Here is a 16,697-nt window from a genome sequence, read left to right as displayed (position 1 = left end):
ATGCTCATGTTTGTTTTTCATCGACAGTCCATCTTGGAAAGACACCAAGCGATTTCAGACAAGTTAGAGGAAATGTGTGATACTCTCACTTTGACTGAGAACCGTCTGATTGGTCACCAACAGCAGGCTGACAATGCAGAGTGTGTCACGGATCTGCAGCAGTACCAACAGGAGCATCAGGTATGACAAATGACTGGATTTGAGTTATGAGTTTGTGTCAATTGAGCGCAAAATTCTGACCATTATGCCTGATGTGAAGGCCTTGCAGAAAGATGTCTTAACAAACGCCACCGCTTTGAATGAGGTCATCACCAGCACAAAACGGTTTCTTGAAGAAAATCGGGACAAGCTCTCGGCAGAGCAAATCGCAAATATCGAGACAAAATTGGAAGAAGCAAATGGCAAGGCCAAGCTTATCCAAAAGCAAGCTGAAGAGTCCAGGAAGGACTTGGAGAAGGTTGTTACTACTGCTATAAAACATGAAAGTGAAAAGGTAACACCAAATTTTGATTATCTACTTCAATCGGTCACAATTTTAATATATACAACATCTCTTTACAACTGTTTGTGGCCTTTTGTCAATATTTCTTATTTAGGCTGCAGCTGTTGAACGTCTGGAGGAAAGCAAGAACAAAATCGAAGGTTTACTTGAGTGGATGTCGAAAATAGGGGATAAAAATGAAAAACATAATTATGAAAGTGACTTTTTAAACAAAGACAATGGAAATCTACCAATGGAAACATTAGACAAGTTACTGAAAGGAGAGAAGGACGATGCTAATGGAAACAGTTTGCATCCAAGTGAAAGTGGTTTGGATGGGCAAACAAATGCCGGCATGGACATTGACAAGCAGTATGAAAGAGTCAAGGTATGAGTGCTTTACAGCACATAATGTATAGAGTGAGCTATACAGTATGTTATATAAATAATATGACTTTTTCATGCAGGCTCACCATCAGGAGATTCTTTCCCAGCAGCAAGATCTGATAATGGCCACCCAGTCTGCCCAAGCTCTTCTCGACAAGCAAGCCAATGTTCTCTCCCCAGAGGAGAAAGACAAACTACAGAAGAACATCCTGGAACTGAAAGGACGCTATGATGCTTCCCTCAAAGAATCTGAACAGCAGATGAAGCAAGTCCAGTGTGTTCAGGAGGAGTTGAAGAAATTTCAGGATGACTGTGAAGAGTTTGAGGAGTGGTTAGCGCAGGCTGAAGGCGAGATGGAGCATTTAGGTGCCTCGGCGGGGTCCTTAAAAATCCTCAATGACAAACTGGGTCGACAGAAGAGCTTCTCAGAGGATGTCATCTCTCACAAGGGAGACCTTCGTTTCATTACCATTTCGGGACAGAAAGTTTTGGATGTGGCAAAAGTATGTGGAGCGGCTGACTCAGAGTTAAAAAATGGTCTGATGCAAGTGGATACTTCAGGAACCTGTTCTGCTGTCAAAGATAAACTGGATACTGCAGCCAGTCGATATAAGACACTTCACTCAAAGGTATTTTCTTGGGAAATTAACATGGAAGCAATGTTATACGTTTGCCATGTGGGGGCAGCATTTGTCTTTCTAGCAAAATGTGCTTCAATGAAAATTCAGTCCATTGATTAAATCATTATTCAATTATAGACTAAGCATTTATGAAACCTTGCTTTGGTTTGTGTGTTAATAATGCAGAGAAAGAAATTACTTGATACTTTTTTTGACATTTTAATGCATTTTCTGTAGACATTTTAACAGATTTTTATATACATTTCAGTGCAACCAGCTTGGCAACAACCTCAAGGATATTGTTGACAAGTACAAGAAGTACGATGACTCAAGCGCGGGCCTACTAAAGTGGCTTGGAAGTGCCGAAGACGAGGCAAGGAAACAGCAGTCAGAAGCCATTGCTGCTGAGCCCAAAAAGTTGCAGACACAGCTAGAAGACACTAAGGCAAGAAAAACGTGTCTTATTTACCATATTTGAAAGAGGTCGTCAAAAATAGAATGGCTATTCGTACAAAGGCCAGACCTTTATAAAAATGTCCTCATCCCTTGACGGATTGGAAAATCTTACTTTATTGTTTCTTCCTTAGGTTTTACAAAGTCAGATGAGCGGACATCAAAGTGCGATTGACGCACTATCCAAGACGGCTGATTCTTTGATCACATCTGATGGAAACCTGTTGAGCAACTTAGACGAGATCAAGGAGACAGTAGGTGAGTGTCTAAATGTTATTAATTAGATTATAATTTGAGTGAGTTTTGAGGATAACTGCTTATTTTGTCCTGTGGCAATAGATGACATCGTGGAGCGATACGACAACTTATCCAAGTCTGTTAGTGATCGCAATGAGAAGCTACAGATCACCTTGACTCGCTCAATGAGTGTACAGGATGGACTGGATGAGATGATGGGATGGATGGAAGGAGTGGAGGCCAGTGTGAAAGAAAATGGACAAATTCCATTGGACTCTGTCTATATCACAGACTTGCTAAGCAAAGAAACGGTATGTATTTTTGTCAGTGCAGCAACACCTCGTTTTTCTCTTGCCAACCAATCAGAGCTACATATTTCCAGTGAGTGTGTCCACTTTAAACCATTCCATATTTTGTTCATTTTATTAGGCCATAGAACAAGACATTGCAAGTCGCCAGAGCAGCATTGCAGCCATGAAATCAAAAGTGAAGAAGTTTGCAGAAACGTCCAACTCCTCCTCTGCAGCTCTCCTACAATCCAAGATGGACGGTCTCTCCAAACGCTTCTCCGATACATGTGACAAACAGAAGCAGAAGGTTTCACGTCTTGAAGAAATTAAAGACAAAGTGGAAGAGTTTGAGAATGTCGCCAAAAATATACAGCAGTTTATTACCAAGCGTTCGCAAGATCTGGATGAGACTGACGGGCCGGGGAAAACATTTGATGAACTTTCTCAACTAACGCAGGTAAGCAGACCCTCCGAGATCTACAATTAAGCACCATTGGCGAAACAAACAATGACACGTTTGTTTTTATTTAGAATGCAAAAGCAGAGATGGTTGAACATGGCCGTCATTTGGAGAAATTGCAAACCCTGTCTAAGGAGCTCTGTGAAATGAGTAAAGATGGTCATAGAGCACAGATCCAGAGCAAGATAGACAATCTCTTAAACAGTTTTAGCACCTTCAAGGAAACAGTCAAAGAGAAGTACTTGCAAATTCTTCATTATCTGAACCTCAAAAATAGCACCAATTAAATGCTAGGCACTTTCTTACTGAATTTATCTACTCTGCAGGGATGAGGAAGTATCATCCTGTCAGGATATGTTGGGAGAATTCAGGGATGCCGCTGGTGTTCTCAGCAAGTGGCTGGAGGAGACCACTAAGAAGGTGCCTCCGGTGGAGAAAAATGGCAATGCAAAAAGTTTGGAGAAAGACCTCCAAATAATCACTGTGAGTCATCATCGACAACCCGTATCTCAATGTCACCACTATACATTTTTGTGGGAAATAATCACAAATGGAGTAAATTTTTTTTTTTTTTTATCTGTCCATTTTTATATTAGGGTTTATTGGACGAATGGGTGTCAAAAGATCCCGCAGTGCAGGATTTGAACTCTAAAGGAGCTTCCTTATGTGATCACATTGCCAGTCTCACATCACCAGGCAAAGCTAAGATCAGTAACAAGACAGGTAAACTCACATAATGTCATCTTTATGAATAATGAAAAAGGATGGGAAGGATTGCTGCTATTGTGCATGTTAATGTTGGCTAACTGGAAAATGTGTCTTGAGCGTTGTCTTCATGTTTCTGTGATAGCTCTTACTAATGGTGGTGGTCCGGTGAGCCATTCCTACTTAACCAATAAAGGTAATCAAGTGTGCATGAGGCTACTGTGTTGAGAAAGGAAGTAAAGTAGTGCTGGAAAATGTACTGTAATATTAATCAATGCAACATCATCAAATAATCAGTAATATTACCTAATATATAATTTTGATCCAGATTGTCCAGGCTTACTGAGCTTATGGAAGGTGATTTTCAAACTAAATATTTCTATTTCTTTAACTAATTATAAAAGGTGGTCTTTCAAATGTATGGATGTAATGAAGTGAAACATTACAATGTAACGTGTTATTAAATGTAATTTATTTGCATTCAAAAAAATCTTGATAGATTTTCATTGTAATGTTTTGAAAAAAGTTCCTTTTCTATTTAATTATGCCAGTAATATGTATTCATTTGCAAAAAAATAATGAATAATTTGAAAGCTATTCATAAATGTATTGTGTTCATTTTTTTTTAGAGCTGATGACAATTCAGCAAAATATGTCATTCATCAACGAGGGCTATTCCTGTCTGGGGGATACTCTGAAAAGAAGATCCACTGAAATGGGTGGCTTCGTGGGGGAGCTCAAGGATATCAAAAAGGAGACTGAAAACATGATGACATGGCTGGAGGACATGAAGAAGACCGCTTCCTCTTGGAAAAATGGCGCCACAGAGAAAGATGCCGTGAAAACACAGCTTGAACAACAAAAGGTGATGTCATCAGATTCCAAAGTTAGGGTCTCTTATTGTATATAAGTACTTGTTTTTTGTAAATATTTGTTTTTATCTTCACATAGATGTTTGAAGACAGCATGCAGCAGAAGAAAGAACAGCTCCAAAAAGTGAGGGAGAAGCTCACTGACTTGATCCAAAATCATCCAAACTCACAAGAAGCAGATAAATGGAGGCAAATGTTGGAAGAAATAGGTAAGCTTTTTTGTATTTTGTCTATTCATGCAATCCCAAAAATAGCTTGACCTGCCTGATCTGTCCAGAGTTCACGCCATGGCCTCAGCTTTTTGAAATCAAATTAACACATTTGTAAAGCCAAGTGCTGCTCTGTGTGAGATGTTGGACACTTTGTGGAATGACTCATGCTCTACTGTTTTAGATGCTGCTTGGGCAGATATCAGTGGCTCAGTGTTGGAGAGGAAGCAGCACCTAGAGCAGTCCAACAAGAATCTGGACATTGTCCAAAACTCTCAACTACAGCTCGGTCAGTGGCTGTCAGAGAAGGAGATAATGATGACTGTCCTTGGGCCACTCTCAATTGACCCCAACATGCTTAAAATGCAGAAGCAACAAGTCCAGGTAGACCATTTATTTAATTATTTATATTATAGTATAAAAACACAAATAATACATTAAAATGGTACAAACAGTGAATGATAAAGTGAAAATAATATACTAAAACATTGATGATAGACTATGAAAGCTTAATTTTTCATACAATTTGCTCTGATTCAGACTAAAATCCTAATAGGATGGACTAAACAATTTTACTATTGTGTATGTTAAGATCCTCCAGAATGAATTCAAGAGCCGCGAGCCTCAGTTGGAGCAACTTAAGGAAGCTGCCTCAGCCATTTTGAACTCGTCAAATAATCAAGACCCCACAAACGGGGAGCTGGTGAGAGATCAGCTCGCGACAGTCACCAACAAATGGCAGGGACTCATCGGGCAGCTGGATCAACGAGACGGGCTCATTGACCGAGCCGTGTTGAAGACGGGACTGTTCCAAGAGCTCCTGAATACTCTTGGCCAAACCGCTGCTCAACTGGAGGATCAGCTCGGGCGGCATCAGGCGAGCAGCACGCAGCCTGATGCAGTTAAGAAGCAACTGGAGGATGTCCACAACATCTCGCTTCAATTGCGGGAAGAGAAGGAGAAGCTGAAGCAGGCTGAAGATGTTCATGCTGACCTTAAAGCCATGGTGACTGAAGACTATCTCAAAGCTGACTTGGACAGGCAATTGGAGAGTGTCAGCAAACCTCTCAAACAGTTGGAAGAGAGAACAGGTTTGTCATCTTCATTTAATGACAATTTTGTATGCAGACCAAAAGTTTTCCTGGCTCCACCTACAGTTAAATAACTTGGAATCTTAAGTCATTTTTTCTTTTACTTTTGCGGTAGAGGAACATCCATTTTTCTTCCAACAATTGGCCAATGATCAACATCTCATTCTAACAAATGTGTTTCTATGACAACTGGTAAAAATGGAAGAACATTCCAATTCGTGTTAAATCATTTTTAAATTTCATTTGTATCTGAACTTGTGCTCATTTTTTGAAGAAAGCCTGTTCCAAGTAAAAATTATTCCAATGTTTTTCTTCTTCTGCTGCAGCCAAACAAATTGAGCAGTTGAACTCCACATTCGCCAGCTCTCAACAGTTTCATCAGACCTCCAAAGATTTCCAATCCTGGTTGGCTGAGACGCTGCAGGACCAGTCAAAGCCTCAATCCATCTCTACCAAAGTAGATGTTCTACAAAAAACCCTGAATGAGCACAACAACCTGCAAGTGGCGCTAAATGAACAGGAGGCAACTTACATCACCATAGCAGGGGAAGGCGAGACGCTTCTTCAGAGCACTGACGGTGCAGAGAAGTTGGCACTTCAAGGTCAGCTGTCTCTCCTCTCCTCTAAATGGCAGGAGGTGAAGAAGAATGCAGAGGTACGCTCTGAAAAACTGAAGACGGCTCAACAGAGAGCTCAGAAGTTTGAGGAGCATCTTGAGAAACTTAGTACATGGATTAAGGACTCCGAAGACATTGAGGGTGCAGTCAAACTCACTCTTGATCTTGTTGCTATGGAGAATGCTGGTGCTCAAGTGAAAGCTCTCCAAAAGGATCTGGATAAGCACAGAGGGACGGTTGAACAGATGAACTCTGCAGCAGGGAGTCTTCTAGAAGTGGCTGATACGGACACAGAGAGAGTAAAAAATGAGTCAGAAAGCATCTCTAAAAGAGGGGACGGCCTATCAGAAGGTCTTCAGAAGAAAAAGGAATCCCTGGACAAGATTTCATATGCCCTTAAAGAATTTAATGAGAACTCCAAAGAGGCCAAGGCTCATCTAGAAGGAGCTAAGATGCTGCTAGATACTTATGATTCACAGGGAGTGCATGCAAACAGTAATAAGAACTTGACTAATATGAAAGCTCAACAAAAGAGCCTTGAAGGAGTGCAAAACCAAATAGAACAGCTTGAGAGCTTAGCAAAGGATCTTGTCGTTGAACTCCCAGATGTTGATGGCGTGACAGACTTATTATTTCAAGCTGACAGCATAGGAAAGGAATATGGCAACCTTAATAAGAGGCTTGAGGAGAAATGCCAGATCCTAGAAGGTAAATTGCAAGGCATTGGGCAGTTCCAAAATCAGATCCGTGAGATGTTCAGTCGCTTCACAGATCTGGATGATGAATTGGATAGTATGCCTCCTGTGGATCTGGACTTGGCTGTTCTGAAGGAGCAACAGGAGAACATTGAGAGCTTTGTAGCACAATTGCAGGAGCTGATGGTCAACACAGACAATGCCAAGGATGGATGTAAAAGGATGCTTGAGACAGACTCCTCACCTGATCTCTTGGGTCTGAAGCGAGACCTGGATGCATTGAGTAAGCAGTGCGGCAAGCTGATGGACCGAGCCAAAGGTAGAGAAGGTCAGGTGCAGAGTACGCTGGTCAAGCTGGAGGAGCTTTGTGGAAAACTGAATGGCTTGGAGGATCAACTCTGCAGAGCTGTGGACAAAGAAGCCTCCCAAGGAGCGGTTGGCATGGAGACGGATATCATCAATCAACAGCTGGAGGCTTTTAAGGTACGTCCATGGATGTATGGAACGATGGATAGTACCATTAACCCTGAATATTTTGTTTACTATTATGTAGTAGTCAAAAGAAAATGGTACCTAATTTATATTTTTGGTAGTGCTCTCAAATTTGATTCATTTTCAATGAAAGATTTCAAATATGCAGCTCGTACACGTGACCACAGTCTTCATTTGAAACCACTCGGGGACAAAAGCGACCAATCTCTGGGGACTACGTGCTCGTCAAAGGCATCTGGTGTTAACAAAGAGAATGTTGCTTGAATCGGCTGGTAGATTTTTGGATGAAGCCAGCAGGGTGCCATTGTCATCCTTGATTGTGGGGGTATAGGCTTTAATCCTTACAGTGAGCAATTTGAGGGTCAAGTCTTTTGATTAAAGCCGCTGGTTTTAGATTTCAATTGGACTCTTTTGGTGCTTTTGACCATAATATTTGTCAATGCTTTTATTGTCCATAGCTATGGATTTAAATTAGTTATTGAATTGTAGATGAAATGGCCTCTTTAAATTGATTGGACGTTTAATGCCGTCAATGACAGCCAATGATTTAATGTGTTGTTGTCAGTATAGGATGGCTAATATATGTTAGTAAGAAAATATGGCAGTCTCCTGCAAAAAGGGCCTAATAGCTCCCAACCCTGTCATTCTATACCAAAGTCATGCTGGGTGACATGAATGGAAATCAACTTGGCTATCCCAAAGACTGTCAAAGCTTTTCTTATGCAAGTAATTGATGGGTTTAACTTGGAAACGTCATCCCTGTAATCACAGTCATATATCTGTGATGCTATCTAGAGAGTCTGTTCTTAATTCTTTCTCCTCACTGGATATTGTCAAATATGATAGTTAGCTATGACAGCTATAAATAAGGTGCTGACATAAATATATATTTTTTAAAAAGACTATAAATTTCTATGGAGTCATCCAAGAGAGGATTAGCCTACATTTGCAACTGTAATATGATAAACACTTGGGATCATTTCAGGTATTAAATGGCATTACACTAAAACAATGTAAACAGATGTGTTTTGGTACATTGACACAGATGTCGGTGCAAAGATGTAGGTCAAATGAGTGTTTTTCTTCTTTTGGGGGGGGAGCAGTATAGGGTGGCAAAAAGGGAGTTTTGTTGAAGTGTTAAACCTTCCTTTGAGTTGCAGCAATGAGTGAGTCCTCCTGTGAGAGGTATTTTTTTTTCTTCCACCACTCTTTGTCCTGCGAATCAGATGGGAATTAGTGGGAAACCCCCCGTCATATTCTTTTGTGTCAAAAGCAGCCAAGCAGTTTTTCTATGTTTAGCTGCAATGGCTTTAATGCTTAAAAAAATCAGATCCACTGGCATCGTACTATGATTTGTATTCTGTGGATTAGGTTGATGTCATTGAATTAAGTGAGGGAAGACTAAACAGAGAGGCACCGTTTTGGGTTCCTCTCTTTAATGGATTCTTACCATTTTAGGTCAGGTTTTGCGAGGGATAAGTGACGTAAGCTCAAGAAAGCTTGCCAGTGGAAGGTGCTTACTGTATGAACTCTATCTGTATGTATTGTATGGGATAATTGGCAGGTTCGTGACTAAACAGTATTGGGGGTCATAGTGTGGCTGACTCGTGCTCTTCAGACATTACATCAGTGTCTGTTTTCATTCAAATTAAAATTCTTATCTTCTGAGTCAGTGTAGTTAATCCATTAAAGTTTATAGTGAAGGAAAATGTTCATTACTCACCGCCACACGGTAATGTCTCAATGAAGGAGAACTGTAGAATAATTCATAGATTTGTAGAAGGATGGTATCTGAAATTTCAGTCCACTAAAGTTATTTTCATTTATGGTTGCCATGCCACAACTGAGCTACTATTCTCCTATTTCAAAACCCTGGAGCTATCACTCTAACTTGGAACCTGTTAGTTTAGAAACATTTTTACATGTTTTTACTGAAGTACAACAGGAATTTCTCTCTACTTTTGCTTTTTTAAATTTTTTTTAATCCAGGCAGCTCATGGGCCAATTCATCTCTGCCATCATCTTTTTCCAATGTCCATTTTTGCATGACGAGTAGGACAAATAAGTTAGGATTGTTTGCTCCTATGGTCATTTTGGCTTGCTGAAAATCCAGGGGGGGAAAATCCTGTCATCAATTGCTTCATATCCTTCTTCTGCCTTCCTGCTGTCTACTCGGGTCATAGGACAAACAAAGCCCCTTTTTGGACTTGGCATGCCTGCCGGTGTTAAATTACCTGCAGCCTCTGCCTCCGTCAGCATTCAAAAGTAATTAAGATTATCTGCAGGGTTTAACACAACCCTCCAGTGGAAAAAAATACACAAAGGGAGAATGAATTTGTTGAAAACGTTTCCCCAGTTCCATCAGTTAGAAAGAAAGGGAAGGGAGTAATTGAGTGATTGTGTCAGGATGTAGATGACTTCGACGTGAAGTCATATGGGCCATGCAAACCTTTAAACGGAATTAAAGTTGAGGGTTTGGGTGGGGGTCATTGGGTCCTAGATGGACCAATCAGCATGTGCCGGTGCGGCTCGGAGCACAAATGGAGTTGTGGCAGATGTTGTGTGAATAATGAGTGGAGGCGGGGCATGGGAGCCTCTGCCAGGAGGGTGTCTGTCACTGTGAGCTGAGCGAGGAGAGAGAAAGGACCGGCTGTTTTGTTTATGCTTGGAGTACCAGCACATTTTGGAATAAAACACGGACGGCATGGATATTTCACTTTGCTTCTTTCAAAGTTTTTCCAGGATGGATTCTGGAAAGATTTTAGGACCTTGAAGCTAAAGAAATGGGATTAAGTTTGGCAACGCAAAGGGGAAGGCTGAAACGGAGCAAATGAATGGCTTCTTTTGGAAACTTCTGCACTTAAATATCATTTATATCAATTTAATTTATATGGATAATCTTGTAATATAATTTATGAGATGCTGTTTTTTATAGGAAAAGCAAAAGTTGGAATTTTTTATTTATTTAATATTTAAAAAGCAGAAATACAATTTGCCTTATTTTTTTTATAGGAATGCAAACAGTGAAGTGGGATACACAGTAAGGTTTTTTTTTCTTTTTACGCCTTTGTAGTCTAAAGAGTGTATGTTTTGGCATGGGGAAACCGCTGAGTCGACCAGATTGCCTCAGACAAAACCCATCCTGCCTGGGGAAGGGGGAGGAGGAGGACATGAACATTGATGACTGCTATGTTCCTCAAAGGTCCATTTATGACACTGTGCGCCTCAATGAACAGATAGACTCAAGCTCTAAAGGTAGCCTCTCATCGCATCATTTTGCAGGAACGTTACCCTATACCCACCGCACTTTGGACTTCACCAACCTATGTGGAAATGGAGTCCTTTCCACCTCTAGTTCATTTGAGCTGCGTACCCGTAAACCTGCCACATTGGACGAACGGACGGTCTTTGACGGTCTCAAACTCAATGGGAATATTATTAGACCGAATGATACAGTCTTGCCAAAGTCGCGTCCCCAGAATGGAGAGAAGCAGCCTCATCGTCGACGGTCATGGAGGACTTTTGTCCCGACAAATCTTGGAGAGTACGGTAGCCGGAGTGGATTTTTGTGTTCTGGGAGTGCGGAGAGACCTGGAATGATTGGTGAAAAAAGAGGGAAAAGTGTCACTAGCTCCTTGACATCCGAAGAAGACTCAGGCCTTTACAGTCCTACTGTGGAAAGGGAACGGCATGCCGAACGCTCTCATAGGAAGGCAGGCCCAGGCACAAGAAGCCTCTCTTCTTCAGAGGCCGTGCACATGTCTGGGGACCTGAAAAGGCTCCGGTCCTTAAGCTCAGGACAAGATGAGTTCCCATTCACACCTACACGAGATAACCATACTCACTACCAAAGTGGTTGCCTGATTAAAGAGCCACAACAGATGCAATCTGACCTGGATAATTTGAATGAAAAAAATCCCCTCAATATTGGAGAATATAAGTTTGCTGGGAGATCTGCGTTTAGGACTCTTGATGAAACCTCTGGCTGGTATTCAAAGACTTTAACAGACTACGAGGAGTTATCTACAGCTGAGGTCTTGGAGTGCGCGCCATCCCAAGAAGACATTGAGCTGGTGGCACAGGCTGAGACTTACGGAAACTCTGTCACTCTTCCAATTGACAGCCGTCAGCAAAAGAAACCATACACTGTACAACGAGTGGCGTCACAATGCAATATGGAAGAGTTGGAAGAGTTCCTGCAGTCAGTGGAGGATTGCCTGCCAAAAGATTTACATGCTTTCCAACACGCAGGGGAGATTGAGGCTTTACTGAATACTATATGTCCAGAAACGGACTGTATGGTTTATTCCACTTCACAGGTACCCTGAATTAGCTTTGTCATTTTAAGATCCTCCATTATTAGGGACTTTAGAATCTGCCATACTGAATGATATGGGTCTTTAGAAGAGTTGTTGTTGGCTCAGTATACAGTACATATCTTATTACATGAAGAGGCAACTATGTTTTCCCTGCAAGTCTGTATGGTTACATGTATCTGACTTTCATTGTAAACTTGGCTCCACTCATGGAAGAGAACTTCAGGATCTGGGGGAACTCGGTGTCAAAGCAATTTTAGAGATCATAATCAAGCTATTATTATTATTTATTACGATTGGTTTTATGATGGAGTTTAGTGAACCTTTGAGTATGGGTTTGGTAACTCGTAAAATTATATTGGACGTAATTCCGAAATACAAGTACTACCTAAAGTAAATCAAGCTGCGCTTCCAAAAAAAAAGAGAAATAAAGCTCCTTGGGGATTTCTGCTATTCACATTAGCACCAACAATAGTTGGATGTTGCCAAGGAACTTTTTATGGCAGTTCATTTGTGAGTGAGCATTTATTGTAATTTTATTAGCCCTTCAACAACAATAAATTATAGTTGATTTTATTTTTTTTAATGGAAAATCCTACTGGGCAAATTGTTAGGATTCTCTGAGATTTTCTTTCATTTCATAATGGAGCAAATGACCAAAATTAGGCAAGTTGCTATCAAAAGAACAACACGTTTAGACCGTTTGTTTTTATTGTTGTCCATATATGTAACAGGCTGACAAAAGTGATAGATTGTCCATGATGTAAGTGTGTTTTTTCTTTAACTTTAGGCTATTTTAATAACAATATCTAGCTATTTAAGTTGCTTCTGGTTTTCCCGTACACACAATTGGATATTAAACCCTATTGTTCAGCCCAAGAGCGCACTCCTCCAAATCAACTGTTTACTTTTTATTATAGGCTTTCCAAAAAGACGACATCGATCCATTACAGACACAGCTCCAAGACATCAACTCCATCAGTCAAGGGCTGATCCAAAACGCAACCAGAGGCACCAACACAAAGAAACTTGAAGATGACCTGGAACAGATCAACACAAAGTGGAACACGCTTAATAAAAAGGCATGTATCCAATTTCCAAGCATGACAATAGAGGATATAAATAAAACACCAGAAATGTGTGTGATTGCGCCACTCCTAACAGAACATCTAATTTTACCTTATCAACCGCAGATTGCCGAGCGCTCGGCACAGCTGCATGAAGCCCTGTTACATTGTGGAAGGTTCCATGATGCTCTGGACTCACTACTCAGTTGGTTGACTGACACAGAGGAGCTGATAGCCAATCAGAAGCCTCCCTCGGCAGAGTTCAAAGTGGTCAAGGCACAGATACAAGAGCAGAAAGTAAGTATTTATTGTGTGTGCTAAGGAACACTTGCAGTACATAAAATGGCATTCTGCCTCTAACATTTCGCTTTTGCAATTTATCTTCTTTAAATGACATTCATTGTAAAACTCAATTGCAGTCTGTAAAGCTTTTAAGGATGTAATGGTGACTGAGTATGTGTCTATGACTGTTTTCCACCATGAAAAAGGACATTTGCTCAGAGCATTTAATGATGTCCAATACATCTTCTTCTTTGTCCGCTTTGACAGCTCTTACAGAGACTGTTGGATGACCGTAAGCCCACAGTGGAGCTGATAAAAAACGAGGGGGGGAAGGTTGTGGAACTGGCAGAGTCTGAGGATAAGGAAAAGGTTGCCAAAGCTGTCAGATCCCTTGGGCAGAGGTGGGACACTTTGCTCAAGAAAGCTGAGAACAGGTTAGTGTGTGCATTTGTGTGTCAATGGACTGCGGAAATGAATACTCCCAAGTAGAAAATGTCCAAACTATCAAAATAGCAGTTTAACTTGCAGTAAAATGAATTAATTAACATCATATTGACGTGTATGCATGTGCCACCTCATAAACTAGCAGCTTAATTTTCAAGTATAACTCTTTATCACTCGTATTGCGTTATCTGGACAAAACTTGGCTTACACATGCAGCTACCTTATCAATTGTGTTATTTTCTTAAAAGAACTTTGTTTAACTAAACACTGTAGATGTGAATTACACATATTAATACATAGAGACATAAACTCAATCTGTATTTTGATCTGTATGTGTTAGGCATAAGCAATTGCAGAGCATTTTGGTAGTCACTCAACAGTTTCATGAGACTCTTGAGCCTTTGAGCGACTGGCTGGCCGTAACCGAAAAGCGGCTCTCTAACTCAGAACCACTTGGCACCGAAACCTCCAAACTGGAAGATCAGATCACCCAACATAAGGTAACAGTGTATGTTTTTGTTTTGTTATTTTTAAGTCCTTCATCCATCATGTTTTGAGTTGATGTTTTCACCATTCATTTGTTACATTTCCATTCAATTTCAGTTGGTTTTCTGTTTGTCTTTTTTTTGTTCTGGTTGCATTCTTTGCCATCCCGTGCACTCAGGCCATAGAGGAGGAGATAATGAATCACAGTAAAGACCTGTTTCACATCGTCAGTCTGGGTCAGATGCTCAAAGCTGTGAGCTCGGTTGATGGCAAGGACTTTGTTCAGTCCAAGCTGGATTCTACGCAAGGCACTTACTTTGAGCTGCAGGAGCGCTGCAAGAGAAAAGGCGAGATGCTGCAACAGGCCTTGGCCAATGCTCATCTATTTGGGGAGGACGAGGTGGCGCTCATGAACTGGCTCAGTGAGGCATACGATCGCTTGACTGAAGTATCTGTGGAGGACTACATAGTAGACACTCTTGAAAAGCAGATGGCTGAACAACTGGTACACACACCCAGCCCAGCTTCTTATTTCCCCCTTGTCAATTTCAATCATTTCTCACATGGTTTCGAGTGTTTTGTTAGTGTTTTTTCTTTAATGATTTTGTTTTAATCATATTCATTCAAAAATATATTATTGATGTTATTCTCTAAGGTTGTAATTTCCATTTTTTTAGGCTTTACAAAGTGATATTGAATTGAGGAAGAAGAATGTTGACCAAGCCCTCTTTAATGGAACTGAACTATTGAAGCAAACGACAGGTATTTTCACTTTATTATTTGTGGATGATTTGTGCTGTTTGTTTTGTATATAGAGTAATGTTTATTTGTCTAATTACAGGTGATGAGGTTGTGGTTATTCAAGGGAAATTGGATGGTATAAAAACAAAGTATGCTGAGATCACCTCCATGAGTGGCAATGTTTTGAACACATTGGAACGGGTTTTGAGTCTCTCCACAAAGCTGCACCATACACATGAGGATTTTAGTTCATGGCTACAAAAGGCAGAAACTCAGATTAATTCTTATGTTGATGAGCAGCCCATCGGTGAGCAACTCACTGAAGATCAACAAAAACAAAAGGTAGGAAAGTGATTGTAAATTAAAATTCATTGTTGAGAAACTCAGTAACTTTTTTAATGGAATTTATTAGAATGATTACAGAAGAGATTGAGATCTTTACTATTGTTTATTTATGACGTTATTTGAAATGTTTAACTTGTTTTTTCAGACTTTGCTAATGGAGACTAAAGAACAAAAGGCTGTAGTGGACAAGCTGAATGAGGTGAGTTCTTCTCTACTGGATCTCATTCCCTGGCACACCCGAGAAGGTCTTGACAAGCTAGTAACAGAAGACAATGAGCGCTACAGAGCTGTCTGTGACAGCGTCACTCAGCAGGTTGACCAGATCAACGCCGACATTCTCAAGTCACAGCAGGTGCGCAAGAAGATAGTGATTTTCAAAGTCTAATCTTTCATTTTCTTTGTTGCTTTGATTTGAAATGATTCCCATCTCTCAAGTCTTTATCACCGTTTGTTTCAGTTTGAAGAAGCAATGGAATCTGAACTAGCATGGCTCAAGAACGCTGAGAAAAACCTAGCGTCTATGGGGGAGATCAAACTGGGTCAAGACCAAACTGCAGTCCAACTACAAGCACATAAGGTCAGCCAACCACCATGTGTATGTCTGTGGATGTGTTTTTTTTGTTAAACTTCCAACCAAATTCACTAAATCACTTTTCCTCAGGTCTTTTCTATGGACATAATGAGACACAAAGACTCTGTTGATGCAATAGTGAAAAAAGGAAATGCCATCATGGGCAGCAAAAAGCCAGAAGAAAAAGAAGTGTTAAAGGTGAAAATCATAGCAAGTGTTTCTTTGTCTACAGTCTTCTGCATACATTATAATATGTGGTCTCATGTCAGGCCAAGACCAAGACATTAGTCGAGAAGTATGCTGCGGTGAGTCAGCTGAACTCGGAGCGTTCGCTCCAGCTAGAACGAGCTCAGTCTCTCGCGAGCCAGTTTTGGGAAACCTATGAGGAGTTGTCGCCGTGGCTTCAGGAAACCCTGAAGCTCTTCAACCAGCTGCCCCCACCGGCTATCGAATACGAGGCACTTAGGCAGCAACAAGAGGAGCTCCGGGTAAGAAGACACAAGAGTAAAATCAGCATCTCTGTTCAAAACAGGTTGTTTCAAACTGTTTATTGCTCTGCAGCAAATGCGAGAGCTGATTGCCGAGCACAAACCACACATTGACAAGATGAATAAGACCGGCCCTCAGTTATTGGAATTGAGCCCAGCAGAAGGGTTTCCCATTAGAGAAAAGTACACGACATCTGAGCAACTTTACACCAAACTTAAGGCTGATGTCAAACAGAGAGCTGCTGAGTTGGATGAAGCCATCTCCAAATCGTCTCAGGTCAATATTTTGTTCTTAAACTAAAATATTTTGCTATTGTAAAAAAAATATGATGTAATCATTGGTTAGCT

General features: G+C 40.7%; 1 protein-coding gene across 15 annotated transcripts in view; it reads left to right on the top strand.

Moving 5' to 3' along the window:
* dst (dystonin) overlaps positions 1-16,697 on the top strand; it is a 72,669-nt gene that overhangs the window by 40,906 nt on the left and 15,066 nt on the right. For 11 of the 15 annotated variants that reach the window (XM_077730189.1, XM_077730193.1, XM_077730192.1 and 8 more), the window contains 29 exons: positions 28-180; positions 260-493; positions 597-869; positions 949-1,497; positions 1,757-1,933; positions 2,076-2,199; positions 2,281-2,489; positions 2,608-2,925; positions 3,000-3,166; positions 3,255-3,411; positions 3,525-3,651; positions 3,779-3,829; positions 4,263-4,498; positions 4,585-4,714; positions 4,899-5,098; positions 5,307-5,805; positions 6,132-7,600; positions 12,846-13,007; positions 13,119-13,289; positions 13,542-13,708; positions 14,059-14,218; positions 14,383-14,709; positions 14,882-14,966; positions 15,046-15,287; positions 15,436-15,642; positions 15,748-15,867; positions 15,952-16,059; positions 16,131-16,349; positions 16,423-16,626. In XM_077730189.1, coding sequence (XP_077586315.1) covers positions 28-180; positions 260-493; positions 597-869; positions 949-1,497; positions 1,757-1,933; positions 2,076-2,199; positions 2,281-2,489; positions 2,608-2,925; positions 3,000-3,166; positions 3,255-3,411; positions 3,525-3,651; positions 3,779-3,829; positions 4,263-4,498; positions 4,585-4,714; positions 4,899-5,098; positions 5,307-5,805; positions 6,132-7,600; positions 12,846-13,007; positions 13,119-13,289; positions 13,542-13,708; positions 14,059-14,218; positions 14,383-14,709; positions 14,882-14,966; positions 15,046-15,287; positions 15,436-15,642; positions 15,748-15,867; positions 15,952-16,059; positions 16,131-16,349; positions 16,423-16,626 — 7,245 coding nt within the window. The remainder of the gene's footprint in view (positions 1-27; positions 181-259; positions 494-596; positions 870-948; positions 1,498-1,756; positions 1,934-2,075; positions 2,200-2,280; positions 2,490-2,607; positions 2,926-2,999; positions 3,167-3,254; positions 3,412-3,524; positions 3,652-3,778; positions 3,830-4,262; positions 4,499-4,584; positions 4,715-4,898; positions 5,099-5,306; positions 5,806-6,131; positions 7,601-12,845; positions 13,008-13,118; positions 13,290-13,541; positions 13,709-14,058; positions 14,219-14,382; positions 14,710-14,881; positions 14,967-15,045; positions 15,288-15,435; positions 15,643-15,747; positions 15,868-15,951; positions 16,060-16,130; positions 16,350-16,422; positions 16,627-16,697) is intronic. The other 4 variants (XM_077730197.1, XM_077730195.1, XM_077730198.1 and 1 more) reach the window with 2 other exon arrangements.

Source organism: Stigmatopora nigra, chromosome 12 (assembly GCF_051989575.1).
Source record: "Stigmatopora nigra isolate UIUO_SnigA chromosome 12, RoL_Snig_1.1, whole genome shotgun sequence".
Lineage (NCBI taxonomy): Eukaryota > Metazoa > Chordata > Actinopteri > Syngnathiformes > Syngnathidae > Stigmatopora > Stigmatopora nigra.
This window is presented reverse-complemented; position numbering and strand designations above follow the sequence as displayed.